Raw genomic sequence first — 21,139 nt, forward strand, 5'->3', positions numbered from 1 at the left:
CCAGCTGCTGCTAACGCAGAGCGGCAGCTCCCAGCTAACTGTGCTGCTCTTCCTGGTGTCGTTAACCTTCCCCTGGGATCCTGATTGTGGAGGACAGGATGAAAAAGCATTGCTTGGTCAGAGAGAGCTCACCTGCCAGGAGCCGTCTCCTCTCCTCTTATTTTTGTAGTGCCATCTCTGTGGTGCTGAATTTTTCATGCTTGTCTGTGAAATGAGGTGAAGCTGTCGCTAATGGTAATGGGGACTTGCAGGCCTAGCTCAGGAAGTCATCCCAGGGTGCTGGGCTGAGAGCGATGTGCTTAGAAATATTTGAGCTGTGAAGGACTCAAACGCCTCCGCAGTGAGAGCTGCAGCCCTGCACACGTACATGGTTTGGGGATGAGCATCAGCAGCCTCTCTGTGCTCTGAGTTCCCATTTGCTCTGCCCCAGACTCGGGCTCCCACAGGCACATGTAAGCTAATGGACTCTTCTCTCCTTTGTTTCCAGCTGGAGCCCCCTGAAGTGGACCAAGATTCCCAGTCTCATGCCAGTGTCTCGTGGGTCGTGGACCCCAAACAGGACTCCAAGCGGACCCTCAGCACTAAGTATGAGACCACTATCTTCTAAAGCAAACAAACCCCGTGTCCACCTATAGTCTAACCGTGCCTTTGCGATCTGATCTGTCTGCTGTTCTAAACTCCCTCTTCCTCCAGCTGCTCGCACTGAGCCCCGCGTAGGCACTACGTCAAAGGCAGCAGCACTTAAGAGACTGTAGACTTAAACGGCTTTTGTACCTGATCACTACTGAACACTGTGAATTCTCCTTACTCGGAAACAAGGGTAACACGCTGTTAGATCCCCATCAGGTGGGAGGTGCAGAGGGGTGCAGGCTGGGGGCATCCGAGACGCGGAGCCAGGAAGCTGCCCACTATTTTCACGTCTTTCCCCTCGCTCTGGCACTGTGACTCCCTGGGGTGACATGGCACTCCCCCAGGCCTTTTTTTCTATTTCACCTTCTTATCCTTGGACTGATGGAGACCTCTTGTCTCTGCGGTGCACGCACTCCCTCCTTCTAGCTCCTCTGCTTCCCGACTGAGCCATGGCTGCACACTGTTCCAGTGAAGTCACCCCTCTCCTTACTGTCACTTGAATCGACACTAACCACTGTGATGCTGTCTGCAAATAACACCTTCATTAGATTTCCTCGCGGGGACCCTGCTCACAGCCTCTCTCCTCGAAGTGTGGAGCAGAACAGCTGCTCTGCTGGGGGCACAGCCTTGGGCTGGGTGCCATTGTTCCCACTGTGAGCTCGGGCCCTTCTTGGGGACGTGAGTGCCCTGCAGGAGCTGTGTGGCTGCATGCATTTCTGTCCCTTGTAGGGCTTACCCCCCATAGTCCTTCTGTTCTTGCTCACCAGACCACTGTGAGCTATGGGTGTAGTTCTCACTTTGCAGATTGTAAAAGCACTGAAAGGCAGATGCTGCTGGCCCCGTGCTGGGAAGGAGCAGTGGTTGAGCCGTGCTGTTAGGGGGTGCAGCAGGCAGAGCTGTGCTGTGCTCAGTGCGTTTGCTGCGGTTTCACGTTTTTGCCAAAGGGGAGGGATGTGATTGAAATCAGTCTGCTGCTGACCCACAGCCTATTTTCAGTCTACAAAACATTGCACGATGAGAGCTATAGGGATCTTGAAACATCTGTTGCCTTTCATCTGTGAGAGCAGGGTTTTTGGTTAGAAATGGCCATGTGTCAGCGGGCACCTTGGCCTTCCTGGCTCTTTCCCAAGTGCACATGTTTTTCCTCTGGGAGAACGTCCCCATTTCTGTGTATCTTGGTAGAAGCCACTTTTGATTCCATGATATGGCTGGAAATTGTTTGCATGGGATGCAGGGCATTCAGCACAGTCAGACTGAAGCTGGGCAGCTCTGGGAATGCTGTGTGATGCCCCTCAACCCACATCTGCCCACACAGACTGTCCCTGGGTCTGTCCCCACTTCCTTCTCTTCCAGTTGCAAAGCTGAAAAATTAAGCAGAGGAGGAGGATGGGGGTGGTTCAGTAGCTGCCAGCACTGGAAAGCAGGGCTTCAGCCCAGTACTGCTTCTCCCCAACTTGCTGTGTGTCCCAACAACTGAGCCTCTCTTTGCCTCAGTTTCCTTATTTTCAGGATGGGGACACACATACCTACCTCTCAGGGGGTGAGGCTCTCTCTGTCCCCACAGCTGCTTGAGGGCCCTTTAGTGAAAAGCACTGCAACTTCCACACAGTGGCAGCAAACCCATTGTGCTCCGCTTTGCTCTCCAACAGAATATGGAGCTCTCAGTCCCAGAGCGATGCTGTCTCACACCCCAGCTGCCAAACCTTTCCCATGGAGGGGCTGAGCAGATGGGGCAGCTGAAAGTGAGCTGTAGCTCACTGATGTGCCTCACCGTGGGCTTTGCGTCTCTGCCACATCCCCCACAGCCCAGATTTGGGGAGCTGGGGGTGACAGTGAGCGTATGTCAGAGATGGGAAGATAAGGGGACAGCACTTCTCACTCAGCTGTGTGGCACATCTGTGTGGGCATGGTGTGTGTGTGGGGGGACATGGTGCACCCAGGGCTCCAGTAATGCTCTGCTTGCAAAAGAGTTTAGATTTCACCCCCAAATCTCCCTTCATGATCACCAGTTGCCATCAGAAATAAACAGTCAGACCAGCAACCCTGAGTTGCTGACACCTGTTACTTGCTTGTTCTCATTCCCAAGTTCCACTGGGGCTTCTGTTCCACAGCCCTGTGGTGAAATCAGATGTTTCAACATCTTTATTGAGCTCTTCCTCAGGAATGGGTTTGATCTTTCAAATCCTTCTTGGCTTAATGGCATTGAGTGGCAAACTGACTTCAAAACAAGGGCCAGGCTGGTAGGAATCCAAATGAGAGGACTTGAGGGATTGCCTTAAAGCAAGGGAAGCAAAGCCCAGCCGTGTATGTCCAATTCACTTGTCAGGAAGCCCTTAACACAGAGCCAATGGTCATACTGCCATGCCCAGAATGCTGCAGTGTCTGCGGAGCTCTGGGGTTTGGGTTGGATGCTCAGTGTCTTTCCAAGCTATAAGAGTGCCCTGAGGCATTTATATCCTTTGGAGAGAAGCTGAATTCGTGATAGCAATGGTAGTTTGGCGTTTACCGTGCAGCTGCCCACACGTGTGCCTGCTCTTTGAGGGTCTGAGCTCTGCACTCCCCCTGCTTTCAGCTGGGATCTGTCGGCTCCTCCTGACACCGGCTCACTGGTGCACGTGCCTTCCTGAGGGTGACCCTACCCCGGCCGGGGTGGCAGGCAGCCCTGCCTAACTGCAAAGCTTCCTCTGCGTCCATAACCCTCACGGTTGTTTCATCTCCTGGCTGCACGCCTCGTCTTTCCCGGCACTTTGTGTTTGTATGACTCGGAAATCATTCATTCCATTATCTTCCTTTCTGTTTGCCTCTGAAAAGCTGAGCTCCGGGCAGCTGTCTCCTACCACGGAAATGTAGTAACGGGGCAGAGACCTAAGAAGCAGTGGCCTGCTGACACGAAGACCATCTCCATCTGGCACTGGTGTCTGCCTCTGAGGGTGTGCATGGCTGCTCAGTGAGGGCTCCCAAAGCAGAGGGGGAAAGGGATCCCAGCCACCAGCTGAGAAAAGCAGCTCTCCATTTCTAGCAAAGGAAAGTTGAGACTTCCGAGGCCGAGCGATGTCACGTTTTCTAGTCTGAGACAAACTGCTTTCAACCCGTTTCTTTTTCACACGTGAAATGATACAGAGCAAATCCAGTTCACAGTCTAAATGTAGCACTGCAGTGGTTTTGGTTTTTTGTTTTTGGTTTTTTTTTTTGGTGAGGGGAAAAAAAAGAAATGATTTACTGAGAATCTGCACAGTCCAGCAAGGAGTACAATAGAAAGTCTTACCGGTGGGAGTGGTGTGTGCATCTCTTATGGTACTTAAATCTGCTTCAATTCTGGGTGAACAGTAGAGAAACGCCAAATTCTTGGAAATAACTTCCTCCAGTGTGAGAAGCCTTGCAGGGTAAGTCTGCATCCTTTCTTTTCAAAGCCACTCCATGCTTTTGTAGCCAATGGAAATCACTTAAGGAAAAGTCTGCGAAGGATCTCTCACCTCAGAGTGGCTGTGGCCAAGTATTTACTGATGGTACAAAGCTTGCTTCCCTACAGAGAACTGTTGCATTGCAATACTTGACATTTCTATGGCAAGGACACAACTTCTTCCCATTTACGCACTGAATACCTGGAGAGGAGTCCTTTCTCCAGCCTCTTGTGCACCTGTCTTGTTTTTTAAATGCAGTTATGCCCTGAAGGGTCGGGTGTTGTTTTTAATTTTTAAGCTTATTCAATTGTGATTTAGCACTTTTTTTTTTTATACTAGCTCATTATTTAATCAGTGCAACGATTTTGGAAGACGAACAAAAGAGGAGTTACATTTTGGGCATTCCACTGACACAGTCCATAGCCGAGGATAAATCCTATTGACCCGCGGATGGCCTGGCCCCAGCAGCCCCAAAGCTGCCATCTCAGAGGTGTGCTGTCTGCTTGCTTCCTCTTTGAATCACAGCAGGATTTAACAGCAGTTTTGGCTGTGGCTGATGTGTTTTCGCAGCGCTGTTCCCCTGGAGGGAAGGCTGTTAGGAAAGTTGTGATTTTTAATTCTTCCGATGCAAAAAATGTAGCGCAGCAGTTTGGTACAATCCCCACAGGGTTGCAGTGGTCGGGGATGTGGTGCCCTGCTGCTTTCCCAGGATGATATGCCCTAATAATGTCTGTTTAACTCCGGCTGCTGCTGTATGTCAGGATTTAGTCTCCCTAGCTGGTAGGACTAGGAGAGAAGTGAACCGTAATCCCAAGGGCACAGACCTGTACAAGATGAGGAGGGGGAAGCGGAGATTATTTTTCTTTTTTACATTGATGAATTTAGAAAACCTAACATTCCTTGTTATGCGTATGTTGCAATTCATACTGGTGTAAGTGTAAATATTTGGTGTGTTGGCAACAAGTCTTTTTGGAGAGATTGCAAATTGAACCTCTGCTTGGGAGGAGGGACATCCTTCTGTTCTGACACATACATGAGCTTTGTGAAGGTTGGCTTGGAGGTGAAGTGGTGATGAAGACTCCAATCTTCGGGGGGCTGGACGTTGTGACCCTGGTGGTTCTTTCCAGTCCTGTGTGTAATTCCATGGTTGTCTTTAGTGATCCAGCAGTTCTTTAGCCAGATACTCTTTCTCACTTCATGGACAGCAGTTGTTTTGGCAGTGCATCTTCCCCTTTCATTTCAGTGGGTTTTTTTTGAGGTACTTGCATGCTGGAGACTGATCCTGGGTCACCAACTCCAAGTGCTTTGTTAGCCCATCCATTACGCAGTATTTTGGCTCTTCCTCCCCACAGGGTTTCACGGTATCTGGAGGAAAGTGCTCTGCATTTCTGGTGCTGGTTAGAATCTAAATGCACTCACTGCCTGCCTGGGACAGGCGGTGCAGCCCTGGGTTTTGTGTTTTACAGACTTCCAGTTGGACATGGCATGAGTCCAGGCTGAGAATCAAGATAGATAACTGTGTTTGTCTTTTTCTTTCAGTAGAGGAGGGGATGAGTTTTTTTTATTTTCCAAATTGAAGCTGCTTTATCCTTTTTAATTTTGTATTTACAAAAAAAAAAAAAAAAAGGAAAAAAAAAAGGAAAAAAAAAAAAAGCTAATTGTAGCTGTTTGAACTTGCTTTGGGATTTTTCTTTTTATGAGAAAAAACTGATGCAGTTTTTGTGGGGCTATGTGCCTGTTTCCCTCCTGGGGAGAAGACAGGGCACCGTACAGGACTTGCCTCCAATGAAATGTGAGGTACCATCACAGGGCTGCTGTGAGACACAGACCAGATGCCAAATAGTACTTCCAAACAACTGTTCTGTGTGCAGCTGATGTGGGTTTAATTGCTTTAATGCTCCTTCCACCCCACTTCAGAAGCTTCTAGCAGCAGAACTTCCTCTGGCTTTTTTCTGCTTGCATCATTTCCATGCAATCAGATCTTTCTTTTAGAGCAAGCACAGAGTTTGCAACGCTGTCTTGTTGCAAAAAGTCTCCCTTTTAGGTCTCATATTGGCATTACCTACTGCATTTTAATTTAATTTAATTTTTTCTTTTTCAAAAGGAAGTAAATGTGCTGCTCTTACGAAGTAGATCTAGCTCAAACACTTTTCTTACCCGTGGAAGAATAACCTGAGATTCCCTAACAGGGCAGAGAACAGTCGAGTTCAGTTTGCAATGTAGACATTTTTGCTAATTGTGATGTATGACAGTGGGACTGATTTGTAATACAAATGTTATTTAATCTGTCTGTATTTTGATACTTGAATTTCCTTTTATTTCCTGTATATACAATTGTTAATCTGTTTGAATTTGTCTGAATTTTAAACATCTTGTGGTACCAAACATAACCAATCTGTGCAACAACATAGACTGACCTCACTACAACAAGGCGAGATTGTAAATATTCCTGGGCTTCCAGCAGTCGTTTTGTTGTTTTCATAATTGTACAACTTAGAACAGACTGAATTAATAAACAAACTTAGACACACATTTGCCCTGTCGTCACTGTGACCTAAGTGTGACACAGCAGCCTTCTGGTCATCTGTGTCAGAGCAGTGCTCTTCTCGTGCCTGACCTGAGCAGCCAAAGCAGGTAAGAGGAAGGAAGGGGTGAGGGTGGGCAGCACAGTGAGCTTTAATGAGTGTAGCCTGGCACTGCACATATGTTGTTTTGCTTTGTAAAGCTAAGGAACAAGAAAACATCAACAGCGTCGAAGCATTGCGCGGAGATCATTTGCTGGTATTGTGGAAGCAAAGTACAGGATGCTGTTCTGTTGGGAACAGGCCTGATGTCATTCTTTGGCAGCAGAATCAGGATATGTGCCATCCTAACGTGTGTGGCATTCTAGATGCAGAATGCTGGCTGCTCAGCAGTTACTTTGGCTGAGGCTGCTCTTTTTGCAGCTAATCATACTGATCCCGAATACAAAATTCTTTTCAGACTTATTTATGTATAAAAACTCATCTGTGTGTTCTTGAAAGATAGACTTACCTACAGCGTGATGGTCTGCTACCATCTTGTCCATGGGAAAAGCTGATGTTAAGCCTTTTAACATACATGTGCGAGGACTGTTCTACCAAGGATGGAATGTCAGGACCCTGATTTAGCAATGATAAACACTCAAACCAATGCTCTGCCACGCAGCAGCCATCGATTCATGTAACAACAGTAACAGTTTGGGCAGCCATTGTATATAGTATTTACCAGCAAGGATTTTTGGCATACCAAGAAGTAGGACGTTTTCACTATATAAAATTAGAGCAAGAAATCCAGGCATTTAAATACAGGTTAAAGTTCAGGGTTTTGTGTCAAATAAAATCTGGCTGATGTGAAATACTAAATACATCGGGGGCTGCTAAATTTATACCATATGTTCCATCTAATAACTCAGTAAGTCAGGTTTTCAAGCTAACACTGAAATATATTGAGCAGTTTTAATGATCTTAAATACCATATGGCTTTATCAAATCCAAACTGCGTCCCTGGGCTGTGCCTAACATTTCAGCAGAGCAGGCTACAGACCCACCGCAGAATTAACACCTAGAATTAGGGAAAAAATAAAGAAAAAACCTGAAATTTCATTGCAGTTTTATGTCCTCCACCTCCCATTTCCTTCCCTGCTAAATAGTGGCAGTTTTTTGGTGGGACAAGAAAGCCGTTGCCTTTTGCAGTTGAGAGGTTTATTCAGATATTGACATGCTAAGAGTCACTTCCCAGTAGCTGTGCTGCCTAGATGGGTTCGTCTGATTTTTTTTTACAAGCTGAAGCATGATTTGAGAAATTGTTGGAGAATGTGTTCCACCCTTGTCCTCCTGTGTGGTACGTAGCAAAGATGATCACATAGAATATCTTCCTGAATCTGGTTCTGCCTCTGGGAAAAGCACTTTCTTGAGAATTGCTGAGTAGAAAGGGCCAAACACCTGCCTGTTGTGGTAGGTCACACTTCTGAACCTGCGCCCGACTTCCTGCAGCTCTTCCTGAATGGCGTCGAGACCCTTTGGGAAATCTTTCTGAGAATTTTGTCCATCGGGGGAAATAAAAAGGCTGAGGAACAGGTGAATCCGCTGCTCTGTAAGGAGCAAGAGTAGGAAAACAGAAATCAGTTTATGCAGAACATTAGCCTTGAGACAAAGGCTTCCTTGTGCAGTCAGGAGCAGAGCTGAGGACAGCTGCACTGTTGCAGGGTGCCATGGACCTGTACTGTTGTAGATGGACTTGGAGACATAGTGAATTAATGTGGTGTTCTTCCAAGTACTAAGATGAGACAGCATTCAGCATAGGAACAGAGGTGAAACTATCTCCAAGCATCATGTTTGTGAGTATTAGGTATATACATGCCTTGTTTTCACTTTGTCCTGGGCAGCTGATTTTAACAGTGGCTGTAGCTGGGATGCTGGGCTGGCAGACATTAAGTTTGATGAATTTGGCCAGCTCAGCAGTATAGATTTTTTTTTTTGCCCACTCTCTGAGTTTTTGAACAGAACTGAAGTGTTAGGCATCTTAGAAGCATAATGGAATATAGAACTTCAGAGCCCGGGATTTATCTGGACTGCCACAGCAGCATTTTAAAATTGAAAGTATTCAGGAAGCCTCTCTGAGGAGCACAGAGCTGAGATTAACTACCCAACTACCTCAGATGTTCTTGTGTTTCAAGTATGTATTTGGGAAATGCTGATAGTGGACAAAGAGTACAGACAAGACGTTGATTTTTAGACACAGCAAGGGGAAGACCGTCTGGCTCTGTAGCTTCTAATGCTGCTCCGTCAGTGAGTCATTGCCACCACATACTGCCCAGCCTGTGGTGCAGCGAGGTTGGCTTAGGCTATTAATTCAGCTTCCTGAATTCCTTCAAAATAAAATAGCCTGCTGTCTGACATGCAAGGAATAAACCCAGGTAATGCAGGTAGACTTGGGTGGGCTGAGGAGGATACGTGATACACTGGGCAGGAAGAGCTTCACCTTATTTTCATAGCTGACAAAAGATAGTCTTGCATGTGAAAATAATCTTTCCTGTAGTGTAGTATCCGCCTGTGGCACTGCAATCTGATGTGGAGCTATAGCTTTCAGAGTACTAATAAAAGGTCAAAATAATCAGCTCTCATCAAAATCATTTGAGTAAATATTTTGATGGAGCAGCAGTATAGGGGAAGCTAGTTAGCTGAATACCATGCAGTGCACTCCCTAGGGATAAATATTACTTAAAGATCTTAGCATGGTGCTTTACTTGAGTCAGTGATTAAGCTCTCACTCTACATCCTAGCCTGAAGATTGCCACATCACCTAGTAACAGATCTTGCACTTGGGCCTGTTTAGCTTTTAGCAAGGATGGTAGGATTTAAGAGATTTTCAAAGCAATTACTGTTAGGGAGCCAGAGTGGAATAGGAAAATCAGGGCAGTTTCTAGCTTCCTTGCTTCTGCAGTAGTTCTGCACAATGTAGGGAGTTTGCTTTGCTGTCACCTATCTTACACTTGTCCTGCACATTCTAAGGTCAAAGCCTAACAGTAGAAGACCTCTTTACTTAGTGCTGAGTTAGACATAAGCTCAGGAACTCACTGATGATGTGCCGGACTGCGTTGCCCTTGTCTGCAATGCTTTTTATCTGGCCTTTCAGGGATGTACATTTCTCACTGGCAAAAGCAGGGTAACCCAGCTGTGAGAGTGTTCTGCTGACTTCCTGGAGCACTTGATCACTGATGTCTTGCAAAGCTTCTTCATACCTGAATCGTGCAAAAGTACATGCACTCTAGCATGTTTGCTGGGAAAGGGGTCTTGCAAGCAAGGAATTCTCTCCATGAGCCCTTTTGTCCTCAGCAAGGACAGGTAGCATATAACAACCAGTGCTGAGCCACAGCTGTAGTGCCTAACATAAGTGAATTAAGCTTCCTTTCTTTCCCTGCTCTTTGACAAACAGGTGAAATCCCTGCACTACTGATTTTCCCCATTAACCATGAAGGGACAATGGCTCTAGAGTGTTAGCTCCAACTAAGTATGCTGGCTGGTGTTCTGGCTTCTCTCACTCCTTGCAGTAGGCCTGGCTGCTATTTGGATCTCAAGTCCTCTACTGCTGCAAGAGGAGATTCCTGTTGCTTATCCTACAGTCAACCAGTGCCTGCAACCTCACTCTTCTCCTTCTGGAAAATAAAATATAAAATAACCCACCTGATAGAAGGCAGCCCTTCCAAGAGGACCTTTGTTACCAGTTTCAGCCTATCAATAAACCCAGGTGAGCCAAACAAGGTGTTTCCACACACGCCATTAGTCACTAGCAGGACTGCAGCTATGATGGTAAGCTGATTCACTTGTGCTTGTACTTCCTGTAGTCGAGCCTGATCCAGAAGCAAGGTCTGTGAACAGAAACCACACCAGCCTGTGAGCACACAGGCAACATCTGTGGTAACAGAGCAATTCTCAAGCCACGGAGCAGAGCTGTAACAGCTCCATGAAGCTGAGTGGAGGGAGGCTGATTGGCAGCAAGGAGATTTAGTCTTGTGATAAATCCAACTTGTTTCACCTGGGGAACAAACCCTGTCCAGTGGCATAGAAGGGACTGAGAGTCTGGACAGATCTTTCTGTAGAAGAAGCAGAACCTGTACACTTGTTTGTTTTGTGTATCTTTGCATCTTTTCCCTAGAAATGTCCCAGTGCTTGTCTTACCTCAGGGTATTCACTTTGTCCGGGCTCCCAGCAGAGCAGATCCATGTAGCCTTGATTTAGCACAGACATGACACTAGGCACAGTTGTGCCACTGCTGACTGCTCCCTGGAAGTGTGCATCAGAAGAGCTGCTGGCTGCAGGGCAGGACTGAGACTGCAAAGAGGATGCAGACACTGCTGCTGCTGCTCTGCGCAGCCACTCTGTTGTGTTATCCAGGCTATCTGCAATGTGTTTTAAAAAAACAAAGAAACAAAAAAGGATGTTTGCAAGAACAGGTAGGTCAGGCTAAGTCAGTAAAACTGTCTACATGATGTTCCAGGCTGAAGGGGATGTGCATCTGGGATGGTGGGGAGGGACTTACCCCACCTCTGCCATGCAGTATTTATGTCCTATTGGCAAGACACAAGGCTAGGCTACTGAGACTGGCATCTGGAGAGCTTTATATTGAATAGAGTCTTCGAAAAACGCCTTTAATTAAATCTTACAAGGGAGTGAGGCAGCCAAAGAGAAATATTCTATGGCCTAACAAAGAAGAGGGGTGTACATCAAATACTGGCTTTCCTCTTCAGATACCTATGCTAATGTTTTGATGATTCCTCTGTGGATCTCAAAACACTTAAAAATTCAGAGATCTTACAGTTCCTCATGAGGTAGCTATTAGGTCTAATGCATGCAGAAACTGAAGCACGCTAAGTAACTTCTTTTCTGCAAAGTATAGTAGTGAAGAGGCTGAGAAAGGGACCCCAGAGTCCTTCTGCTTTTAGAGGCATTTCTCTCAAGTTATTGAGCGTGTGATGAAAGCATCAGCTTTAGGATACTCAAGTTCCTTCTTGGTGCTTTAATAGCTCCTGTAGAAGTAATAGTTCTTTCCTCTTCCCCACTGACTTACTAGGAAGCTTATCTAAGATTTTCTGGAATTTCTCCTGTTCATACTGGACGTAGCATTCCTGTAAGTACGGACGGAGGCTCTGGATGGTAAAATTCAGCATATCCATTTTCATCAGGTCCAGCACCCGGAAGATCTCCCTGAGATGAGATACAAGGATTTGAAAGCTTAACACAGTATTAAAAGCTATAGTTGGAGGTCATTTTGGAATACTGTGAAAGAGGAATTCAGATCCTCTGACTTCATTCTATTTTCTGACAAAAGGCTGCTCAGTCTAATTGTGGTGTCTGGTCACTAAAAATTACTAGAAAAATTAGATTTACTCCACTGGAGACTCTTCTACGGTCTGGGAACAGCTGGCTAACACAAATATATCTACATACTGGAGAAAAAAAAAAGATACAATTGCAGGGCAATTTCCTCTAAACCCCATGTTTTATTGTTGATGCTTTTGCTGGTCTACAAGACGGAGTAAGCAACACCCACCTGAGAAGCTCAGCTGGGTCTGTGAGGCTTTGCAGTCCTTGCACTTCCTCATCTCGAAAAGGCGCACACAGCATTGCCATTGTACCAAGGATGCTCGTGGTGAGACCGCGGATGTCCAGAGCCCCATGCTCAGCCTCCTGCCTAATCAGCTCCAAGTCCAGGACCCCTTCAATTTGGCTTCGCAGCTGGCTGTTCTGAGGCAGGAGCAGTAATAATAGAGCCTGCCCAAAGAAGCAGCACTCTGGCCTGTGTTCTGGGGACACGACAGTTCTCCAACAGAACTGCATCTCACAACAGAAATTGAGGCTGGCCTTGAATTGGGTGAGGCTCAGCAAACAAATTGTGGGTCATACCATTGCTTTAAGAGAATGCTTGTCTTTAATGACTCATTTCAGAATGTCTGGCCACATATTGCAAAATCTCCTTTACCTCACGCAAAAAAGTAGGGAATTATTTGCCTGGGAAAGCAAACCATATGCAATTTCATGCCATGCTAAGACTATTTTATTTTAGTTCTAAGCAATGTTCTTAAAGATTACAATGTACACTTACACAGTAGGGACTGTTTGTCGCACACCTGAAGGGTTGTGTTTGTACAGACAATTGCAGTTTGTGGGGTTTTTATTATTACTAAAACCAACAGTTAAATGGGCTTTTTGTCATTTTGGTAGAGTGTTTTACAGACCTGGGACCAGAGAACGAGTTTCCTTCTCTGTCAGGTTTTAGAAAGTGCAGCTATTTAAGTTCTGTTTCCCAGTAAACTAAATGGAGCTTATTTTCTCTTCCCTCTTACACTGTTCACAGGGAATATTTGGATGCAAGGAAAGACTAATTCGAAGGTACCCGTCCTCCCCGTGTCAGGATCAGCTGACCTCTTTTATTTCCTGCAGCAGTTGGATTGCCTGAGTGTAGTCTGGAGGACTAGCAGAGATCTGTTTTTTCAGGCGGTCCCAGAAGGCTTTGTGCAATGTCTCCTTCACTCTATTTTCCAGGCTAAGAAAGAAGAGAGGGAGGTTTCTATTAACATCAGATAAACACAACCTCTCAGATGCATTCAGGTCTTTGACTTTTAGTTTTTCATAGAAATCTCTCTCAACCTGCATTTCTCATTCTGCTAAAATGGAGCTCCTTATTCTAACCTGTTTGTAACTGCACTTAGCCCCTCTTCATAGTGGGTTAGAAAGAACGTGGCATTTTCCACAGAAACACTTTCAGTCCTCAGAAAAGATCAACAGAGCATTTTTCTAACCAGTGCTCATCTTTCCAGGAAAGAAAGAACATGGGTGACTTAAACAGATCCTTAACTGATGTGCAGACACTTGAGAGGTGTCCACCAAACATTTTGCTTTGTGTCAAAGTCAGAGCTGAAGCCTTCATTTCTTTCATTGTGAGTCACATCTGATACTCATCGTATTTAAGATCTTCTTAGTAAATAATGAAGTGATGAATAAATCAAGTCTTTGTTTTGTTCCAGGAACTATCTTCTTGTTTCTATACTCAGGCCAAACCCACCTCCTTTCCATGTTACATGATAAAAAGAAGCCAAGCCTGAATATGTGTATTTATTGATATATACATACATACACACCTGTGTGGGGGGAAGTTGACCATGTGCACTTTCAAGTCAGCATTCAGTACAATTTCATGTACAGTGCTGAGTCTGAAGACCTCATCACTCAATTCTTGCAGCTCATTTGTGGAGAGAATTTGTGGAGAGCTGGCTGCAGAAAAGCAGAATAAGAATGAATGAGATAAACTTTAACATCCCTTGCAATTCAAACCAATCTGTGGTCCTACGTATGCTGAACACAGCAAGAAGAGATCATGAGCTAGCAGTGTGAGGCCATGAAGACCAATGGTATCCCAGGCTGCATTAGGAAGAGTGCTGCCAGCAGAGTGAGGGTTATCCTTTCCAACTCAGCCCTGGAGGGGGCACACCTGGAGCACTGCACCCAGTGTGGGGCTTCCCAATTCAAGGCAAACAGGGAACAGCTGGAGAGAGCCAAGCAGAGAGGCATGAAGATGAGTAGGACCTGAAGCATCTCCCTAATGAGGAAAGGCTGAGACACTGGGGCTGTTCAGCCTGAGGAAGGGAAGGCTGAGAAGGGATCTGATCAACATGTACAAACGTGACCTCATTGGAGCCTTCCAGGACCTAAAGGGAGCCTACAAACAGGAGGGAAGTCAACTCTTTACAAGGTTAGATAATAGCAGGACAAGAGGAAATGGTTTTAAGATGAGGGGGGGAAGATTTAAGTTGGATGTCAGGGGGAAGTTCTTTACTATGAGAGTGGTGAGGTGCTGGAACAGCTGTCCAGAGAGGCTGTGGATGCCCCATTCCTGGAGTTGTTCAAGGCCAGATTGGATAGGGCCCTGGGCAGCCTGGGCTGGTATTAAATGGGGAGGTTGGTGGCCCTGCATGCAGCAGGGAGCTTCATGACCCTTGAGGTCCCTTCCAACCTGGGCCATTCTCTGATTCTACTAAATGTCTTGAAGGTGGGTATGAACAGGAAGGGGGGCTGGGCTGTTTGCTGAGGTGCCCAGCAACAGGACCAGGAGCACTGGGCTCATAACAGAACTCAGGAAGCTCCTTCTGCACATGAGAATCATAGAACAGCTCAGGTTGGAAGGGACCTTTGTATCAGAAATTGTGTGGTGAGTAAGACTGTGGAAGTCATCCTGCCCCTGTACTCAGCATTGCTGAGGCTCCACCTCGAGTACTGTGTTCAATTTTGGGCACCTCAGGACAGAAGGGACACTGGAGCAGGTCTGAGGGGCAACAAGGCTTGTGAAGAGCTTGGAGAATAAGGCCTGCGAGCAGCAACTGAAGGAACCGGGGCTGTTTGGTCTGGGGAAGAGGAAGCTGACGGGAGACCTTATTGCTCTCTTCCAATACCTGAAAGGTGATTGCAGCAGAGCAGGATTGGTCTCTTCTCACTGGTGACAGGATGAGAAATGGCCTCAGGTTGCACCAGGATAAGTTTAGTTTGGATATCAGGAAAAAAAAAACAAAAAAACAAAACAACAAAGGGTTGTTAAACACTGTAATGGGCTCCCCAGGGAGGGATGTGTTTAAAAACCGTTTGGATGTGATGCTCAGGGATATGATTTAGCGGAGGGCGGCTGACACCTAGTGACCACTCAGGGCGGTGCTGGGCCCCCCCACCGGCCTGGCACCGCCCGGGCCCGGGCGGTGCCAGGCCGGTGGGGGGGCCCAGCACCGCCTGAGGCGCCTCCCAGCCCGCAGAGCCGTCCGGGGGCTCCGAGCCCACCCCATCACCGCCCTCCGTACCCAATCCAGGCCCCAACGGCCGCTCCTCGCCGCTTTCCCGAGTCCCCACAGCCTCCTCAGTATCATTGGGCTGCGTGGGCTGCTCGGCGCCGGCCATAAAGGAGGTGGCGATCTGTGTGGCGCGGCGCTTCCACCCCTCACGGAGCGGCCGTTGGCACTGCGGCGCGTGCCGCCTTCTTCCCGCCTCACTTCAAACAGGGCCAAACCACTGCTCGGCGGGAGGGGGGGGTGGGGAGAGGAATCCGAGTAACGTTACCAATGTATTCCGAGTCCATCCGCGGATTATCGCCCTCAGCCGGCACCAGAAGGCGGGGAGCGCCAAGCGGGGTGACATCGCTCAGCAGGTCAACGCTCAACGAGCCCCGCTGTCTGGACACACACACCCCCCTCCCCCTGCGCCGATGGGCCGCCCCGCAGCCCCTGGTCCCGCTGCGCGGCGGGGCTCTACCATGGGAAGGCGGGGGGGGGGGGGGTTGGAACTCAGCGCCTCGTGGGAGGGAGAAGGGCGGGAGCGGTGGGGGGTGAAGGGACGGGAGCGCGCCGCTGATTGTGAGAAGCTGTCAGCAGAACCCAGGAGCCTGCACCTCCTAGTTGTGTTTCTGCTAGAACCGTCTGAGCTATGAGGGATCTCTAAAGGCCATCTCTGCACGCCCGCAGCTCCATCAGTGCTCACAGCCCCCTGCGGGTCTCTGGGGATGCGGCACCACCGCCTCTCTGCAGCCCGTGTGGTGGCTGCAAAACCTTCCTGATATCCAGCCTAAACCTCCCCTCTTTGAGGCCCTTTCCCCTTCCCGTCACACAGACCCTGCTGTCCTCTGTCCCCTCCTTTCTCAGCTCTCAGCCTGTCTTGCAGGGCAGCGTCCCATCCCTGGGATCACTTCTGTGGCCCTCCTCGATGTGCTCCAACAGCTCCACGTCCCTCCTGTGCTGAGGACTCCCCATCTGGACGCAGTGCTCAATGCACAGCAGAAGGGCAGATCCCCTCCCTGGCCCTGCTGGCAGCACTGCTTTGGATGCACCCAGTTTGGCTTTCTGTGCTGTGAGGGCACAGTGCTGGCTCATGCCCAGCTGCCACCCACCAGTACCCCCAGGTCCTTTTTGGCAGGGCTGTGCTCCAGGGTTGCCACAACCCAGGTGCAGACGTTGCACTTGGCTCTGCTGAACCTCCTGGACCCAATGCTCACCCATCTCTGTTGGCATCCCGTCCCTCACACAGATCGACTGCACCACACAGCGTGGTGTCATCAAAGGTGCGCTCAGCCCCACTGTTGATGTCAGTGATGACAATAAAGAGCATCGCTCCCATTGCTGATACTGGGACTGTCAGTATTTTATGCGCTGGGGCCGGGAAACCAAAAGCTACTGCTCTTTCTGCATCCACTCCTTTTATTGTGTTGTGCTGCTGCAAAAGGGAGCCAAGCACGGGTTCACCTTTTGCTTTCTGCCCCTGTCTGCTGCTTGCAAGGTGCAACAGCTTTCCTTAACAAAGGCATTACCAGCGTGACCTTCCCAGTCACCTCCTCCGCAACAGTTTTTCATAGGTGGAAGCTGCGAATGCTCCGTGAGGCTTTTTAGGCTGCAGCTGAACAAAAGGCAGTGGCCGTGGCCGGTTCCCATTGCCCTCTGAGGAATGGCAGGAATTTCTCCGCCGTCCACAGACTGGGGGAGTTACAGCATCAGCACAGGGCTGATTGTTTTTATACCAAAAGCCTGTGCGAAGCTGTGGCTTAGTGGCTGTCAACTGCCAGGGTATTAACCTTAGACCTGTCAGAGTGAATAAAATGAAAAAGCCGGCTGTGTAGTCCTGGGGAGGCTCCAGAAAGTGCTGCTGGGTCTGCAACAGCTGCAGTGTGCTTCCATCTAACTTTTCTCATTTGTTTTTAATCAATTTTCTTTCTGACCAGCCCAGAAAGCAGTGGGTGACCATGTCCCATTTTGCTCTGTCCTCCACCAGGGCTGGGATTAAATCTTCTGTGGGGCAAAATGCCCAGTCTGTGATGAGGCTTCTTGTGCTTTAATGAAAGGTTTGCCTTTCTTCTCTCTTCCAGCTCCCTCCTATTTCCCAGGCATCTGATAACCCTCTCTGGCTGACACCTGCACTGTTGATGGCTGGAGCTGGGAGGTCTCAGAGCACTGCAGGTCTGTGGGATGGGAGGTCTGGGGGACCCATGGTGGGACAGGCACGAGAACCAGCCTGTTTGGGAGCCGGAGCCTTGATCCACCCCTTGTAAAACAGCTCTGTCCTCCAAAGTCTCTGAAACGCTTATGAGTTCTGGGTGTTGTGGCTGGAGAAAAGCAAAGGATGAAAGGCACAGCACTGGCACACCATGTGGGGACAGACAACCTAATTACCACACGTAATTAGTTACAGCTTCACAGCTGGGCTGTATGAAGCTGCAGCTCTCCTCGCCCGTTGCTGTTGCAATGGAGAATAGGCTGTGCGTGTTTTAAAGGGGTTGGAGCTGCCACCGTTGCTGTGGGTTTGCAGCAGGCTAAGGGTACAATTAACGCAGCTCAGCTGATGAGTTGTAACCCATTTTGTTTGTGTAAACAACTCCATGCCAGGAGGGGCTAGCCCTAACCTGAACCCGTGGCAGTCCCTCTGCGCATCTGCAGAGCATGGTTGTGTTAAAGTGATCTCCTTAAACCGGCTGATTTCCTCAGGCTCCCAGGGAGCTGTAAAATTATCCCATCAAAAAGCAATAAGGGGAAAGTGCTCAGCTTGGGCAATGCTGCAGTGACATCAGATAGCGACCAGCCCTTGGCCTGGGGCTGGATGCTGCCAAGGAACAGCTGGGAAAACCCCAGTGCGCAGACAGCCCTTTCCTCTTGCTCAAAGATAGAGCTTGTCCAGCATGTAGGACTGCTTGCATATGCAGGATCATTGACACAGTGGGCTCATCCCAAAGAGAAGCTACAGACATGCTGGGAGCTCAAGGAGGCTTTGAGGGTTGTTGCTTTGCTCTAAGCACCAGGAAGGGGCTGGCAGACAGGCAGGATTGTGAGAAATAAAACCAGTGAGGTTTTTGATGGGGCCAGTCTGGTCCAAATCCTGTCTGGGAATTCCCCACAGTTCTCCCTGTTTGGCTTCATGTGATCCCACTTCTTCCTCTTTCTGACCTTCAGCTTCAAGCAAAGAAGCCGAGATGCTGTTTATGTCAGAAAATAAAGCAGTGCAGCTCACCGATAACTTCAGTTTGCTCTCATCCCCCATTTCAGAGCACGGTTCAGGTCTATAAGTCCTGGTCTCAGAAGAGGCAATAATGTATATTTAAATGTGTATGTATTAGCCCTGCGTTGGTTTTCTTTCCCTGGTGACTGGTGACATGAACTGTAATAGCAGAATGCATTTATAATATATTTCCCTGCAAGGGAATCCAATTCCTGGGTGGCTTTCCCTTGCTGGCAAGGCAGAGGACCTCAGAAGTGCTGGTGATAATTTAGATTGGTACTTTTAATCTGCCATTTTAATGAGTGCCATCCATCTCTCTGATTAGATTCTTCTCATCCATCTAGGCAAAATCACAACAGGGAAAACAGGGATTTTGAGTTTTCAGGGTGAGTGTCAGGCAGCAGCTTCTGTGTGGTTATTTTCAATTCACCCTTTAATAACCTCCCAAGTTTCTAACCCCTATGATCACATTGGCTCTCCTCTGATCCAAGGAACTGCCTTGGAGAGCAGAGAGCTCCGTGTGCCATCCCTCCATGTCCCAAAACTCAGCACAGAAGCATCCTGTGCTTTTGCTTTGCTGGGTGCAGCAAGGTGGCAGCAGGAGGGAAGGGCCCTCTCGTTCAAACAGAAATACCTTTGGCAGCAGCCGCAGCCAATGGAAAGGGGAAATGGATTTTTTGTTGAAAAGTTGGCGTTGTTTTTTCAAGTCTGACGAATGTGAAAGTCCCCATTTAAAGGAGGCGAACCTGCAGTGAAGTCGGTCACTGTTTACACACCCACGCGCCGACTGGGGCGGCCGAAAGCAAACTTCCTGGTGTATCCTGCTCCAAATCACCTGGGAGCGGAGCTCATTGAGCAGGGCTGCAGCTCTGTCTGCAGAAAGCGAGCCCTGTCCGAGCAGGAGACGCAAAGCCCCGCTGGCGTTAGGGCTCTTGCTTGCAGAAAATGGGGGAGTTCCCTACATGCTGTGGCTTTGTTTCTGCTAGGAGTTCTCTTTCCAGGAGGAGAGCAAGCAGGCTGGAAGGCAGAGAGCGCAAGCAGGTGTTTTTGGAGGGTGTAGGGGGGAGAGCTGGGAAAGAAAGGAGTTTTCCCTCTCCCCCACAAGGCAGGAAAGCTTTCTTTGCAGGAGCTCCTGGTGCGCCTGACAAGGTCAGGGTTGTTTCTGTGCTGGATGCTGGTGTGAACATGTGGGCAGGCAGCTGGATCCTGAAGAGCTTGTAGCTCCCCTGCAAGCCAATGAAGCATTACCATCTGTCTTATCCGGGTGAGAAGATGGAAGTGCTGGGCTGCACAGTTCTGGTCGTGGTGTTGAGATTGCCGTAGCTGCTGGTTGCAGTTTGGGAGCTGGTTGGGTTGGCGGCTTTCCTCTGCTGCTTTGGCATGGATGTGGAAGGTGTGTACGTGCCCGCGGTGCGCTACATGTTTCACCAATGACTAGAGCAGCTATTAATTCCCTCCTCCAAAACCAGAGCGTGACCATCTCCACGAGACACCCCATACATGCGGAATGTTGCCACCTCAATCTGGGCGCACGTGTCCTGGCCGTGGGATCTGGCCACCTTCAGCAAACCATTGCTCACCCAGCCCAGCCTCCTGTGGCCAGCGCCTGATGTCAGCGCGTTGTGAGCTGACCCGTCATCGTGTACTCAGGGGACAGGTCACCTCTGGGTAAACTGAGGCTTGGAGGGCTTTATTTTGTGGTCACATAGTCAGCCTGGTGCCAAGAGGTGCTCGCCGTGCTCCTTTGCCCTGTTGGATGCTTGTTCAAGAAACATGGAGATGTGGCACTGGGGGACATGTCTTAGTGAGCGTGGTGGGAACGGGTAGATGGTTGAACTTGGTGATCTTTTCCAACCTTAAGGATTCTATGCTTCTGAACACGGTTTTGGGTGTTTTTGGCAAAGCACCGGTTTGCTGCAGTGCCGCTGGCTCGGCGCCTTTGGATAATCTTCGTATTTGCTGACTTGACTCAATTCTTGCTTGGTGGAGAGCTCGGCTCCGGCAATGCCGCGGTGTGGGGAGGCCCGAACCACACACAGCGTTCGGGCAGGGATTCCAATCCAAAAAAAAAAAAAGTTCAAAGGTGTTTTGGCTTAATGCGGTTTATCTAAATTGCTTCATGTTAGTTAATCTGGATTAACGCAAATGCTCTCAGAGTGGTTGGCTGGGGAAAGGCTTGCTAAGCTATCCTAACAAGGATGGGCTTTTCCAAAAAGTGAAAAGTTTGAGCTGAAAAAAAATACAAAACGAAACAAAAAAAACAAGGTTTTGTCTTGCATGCAAGCCCTGCAGACAGAGCAAGGCCGTTCTCAACCCCGCTGCTGAACTGCAGGGTTGTCACCTATGCACCCAAGTCAGTGAGGAGCTTCCCCTACTATGGGAGGGAATTAACTCCAGGTTTCCCCAAGGCCATGTGAGCCCCTCTCTGGGCTGGCACGTTGCAGGGGTTAGCACGATTCCGTAGAGAACTCCAAGGTAAATGGGAGGTCAAGCCCAGATTTGGACGTGGTGGTGGGTGCGAGCGTGACCGAGGGAGCCATGTGATGGGGACAACGTCCTGCAGAAGCAGCTGAT

The 21,139-nt window shown here is 48.6% G+C and overlaps 2 protein-coding genes across 15 annotated transcripts in view; one reads left to right on the forward strand and one right to left on the reverse strand.

Moving 5' to 3' along the window:
• Window positions 1-6,561, forward strand: part of ANKS1A (ankyrin repeat and sterile alpha motif domain containing 1A) — an 85,926-nt gene extending 79,365 nt beyond the window's left edge. For 7 of the 11 annotated variants that reach the window (XM_031605740.2, XM_090124550.1, XM_031605745.2 and 4 more), the window contains one exon: window positions 488-6,561. In XM_031605740.2, the coding sequence (XP_031461600.2) occupies window positions 488-607 (120 nt within the window). In that variant the 3' untranslated portion in view covers window positions 608-6,561. The remainder of the gene's footprint in view (window positions 1-487) is intronic. The other 4 variants (XM_090124549.1, XM_090124551.1, XM_031605741.2 and 1 more) reach the window with 2 other exon arrangements.
• Window positions 6,562-6,786: 225 nt separating this feature from the next.
• On the reverse strand, window positions 6,787-15,782 carry TCP11 (t-complex 11). Of its 4 annotated transcripts, none has more exons than XM_090124557.1 (10): window positions 15,650-15,782; window positions 14,998-15,061; window positions 13,690-13,822; window positions 12,974-13,094; window positions 12,102-12,295; window positions 11,619-11,755; window positions 10,730-10,950; window positions 10,235-10,419; window positions 9,629-9,792; window positions 7,820-8,142 (listed from the first exon to the last, which is right to left on the reverse strand). In XM_090124557.1, the coding sequence occupies exons 1-10, from the start codon at window positions 15,725-15,727 to the stop codon at window positions 7,910-7,912; spliced, it is 1,530 nt and encodes a 509-aa protein (XP_089980683.1). In that variant the 5' UTR covers window positions 15,728-15,782; the 3' UTR covers window positions 7,820-7,909. The 4 variants fall into 4 exon arrangements, with proteins under 4 accessions (XP_089980684.1, XP_089980683.1, XP_089980682.1 ...); XM_090124556.1 differs by having other exon boundaries at window positions 12,102-12,322; XM_090124558.1 differs by lacking the exon at window positions 9,629-9,792 and having other exon boundaries at window positions 6,787-8,142; window positions 12,102-12,322; window positions 15,650-15,780.
• Between the last annotated feature and the right edge of the window lie 5,357 nt (window positions 15,783-21,139).

This window comes from Phasianus colchicus, chromosome 25, assembly GCF_987193195.1.
Source record: "Phasianus colchicus chromosome 25, bPhaCol1.hap1.1, whole genome shotgun sequence".
In the NCBI taxonomy this organism is placed as follows: Eukaryota; Metazoa; Chordata; class Aves; order Galliformes; family Phasianidae; genus Phasianus; species Phasianus colchicus.

Bases quoted from the DNA above. Each gene is read 5' to 3' on its own strand.
- TCP11 (XM_090124556.1), bottom strand. From the start codon at position 15,727: ATGTCACCCCGCTTGGCGCTCCCCGCCTTCTGGTGCCGGCTGAGGGCG. The intron at 11,756-12,101 runs GTGGGTGTTGCT...ATCTCATCTCAG, and splicing joins GACCCAGCTGAGCTTCTCAG to GGAGATCTTCCGGGTGCTGG. The intron at 8,143-9,628 runs GTGAGTTCCTGA...TGCTCCTTACAG, and splicing joins CGCAGTCCGGCACATCATCA to AGCAGCGGATTCACCTGTTC.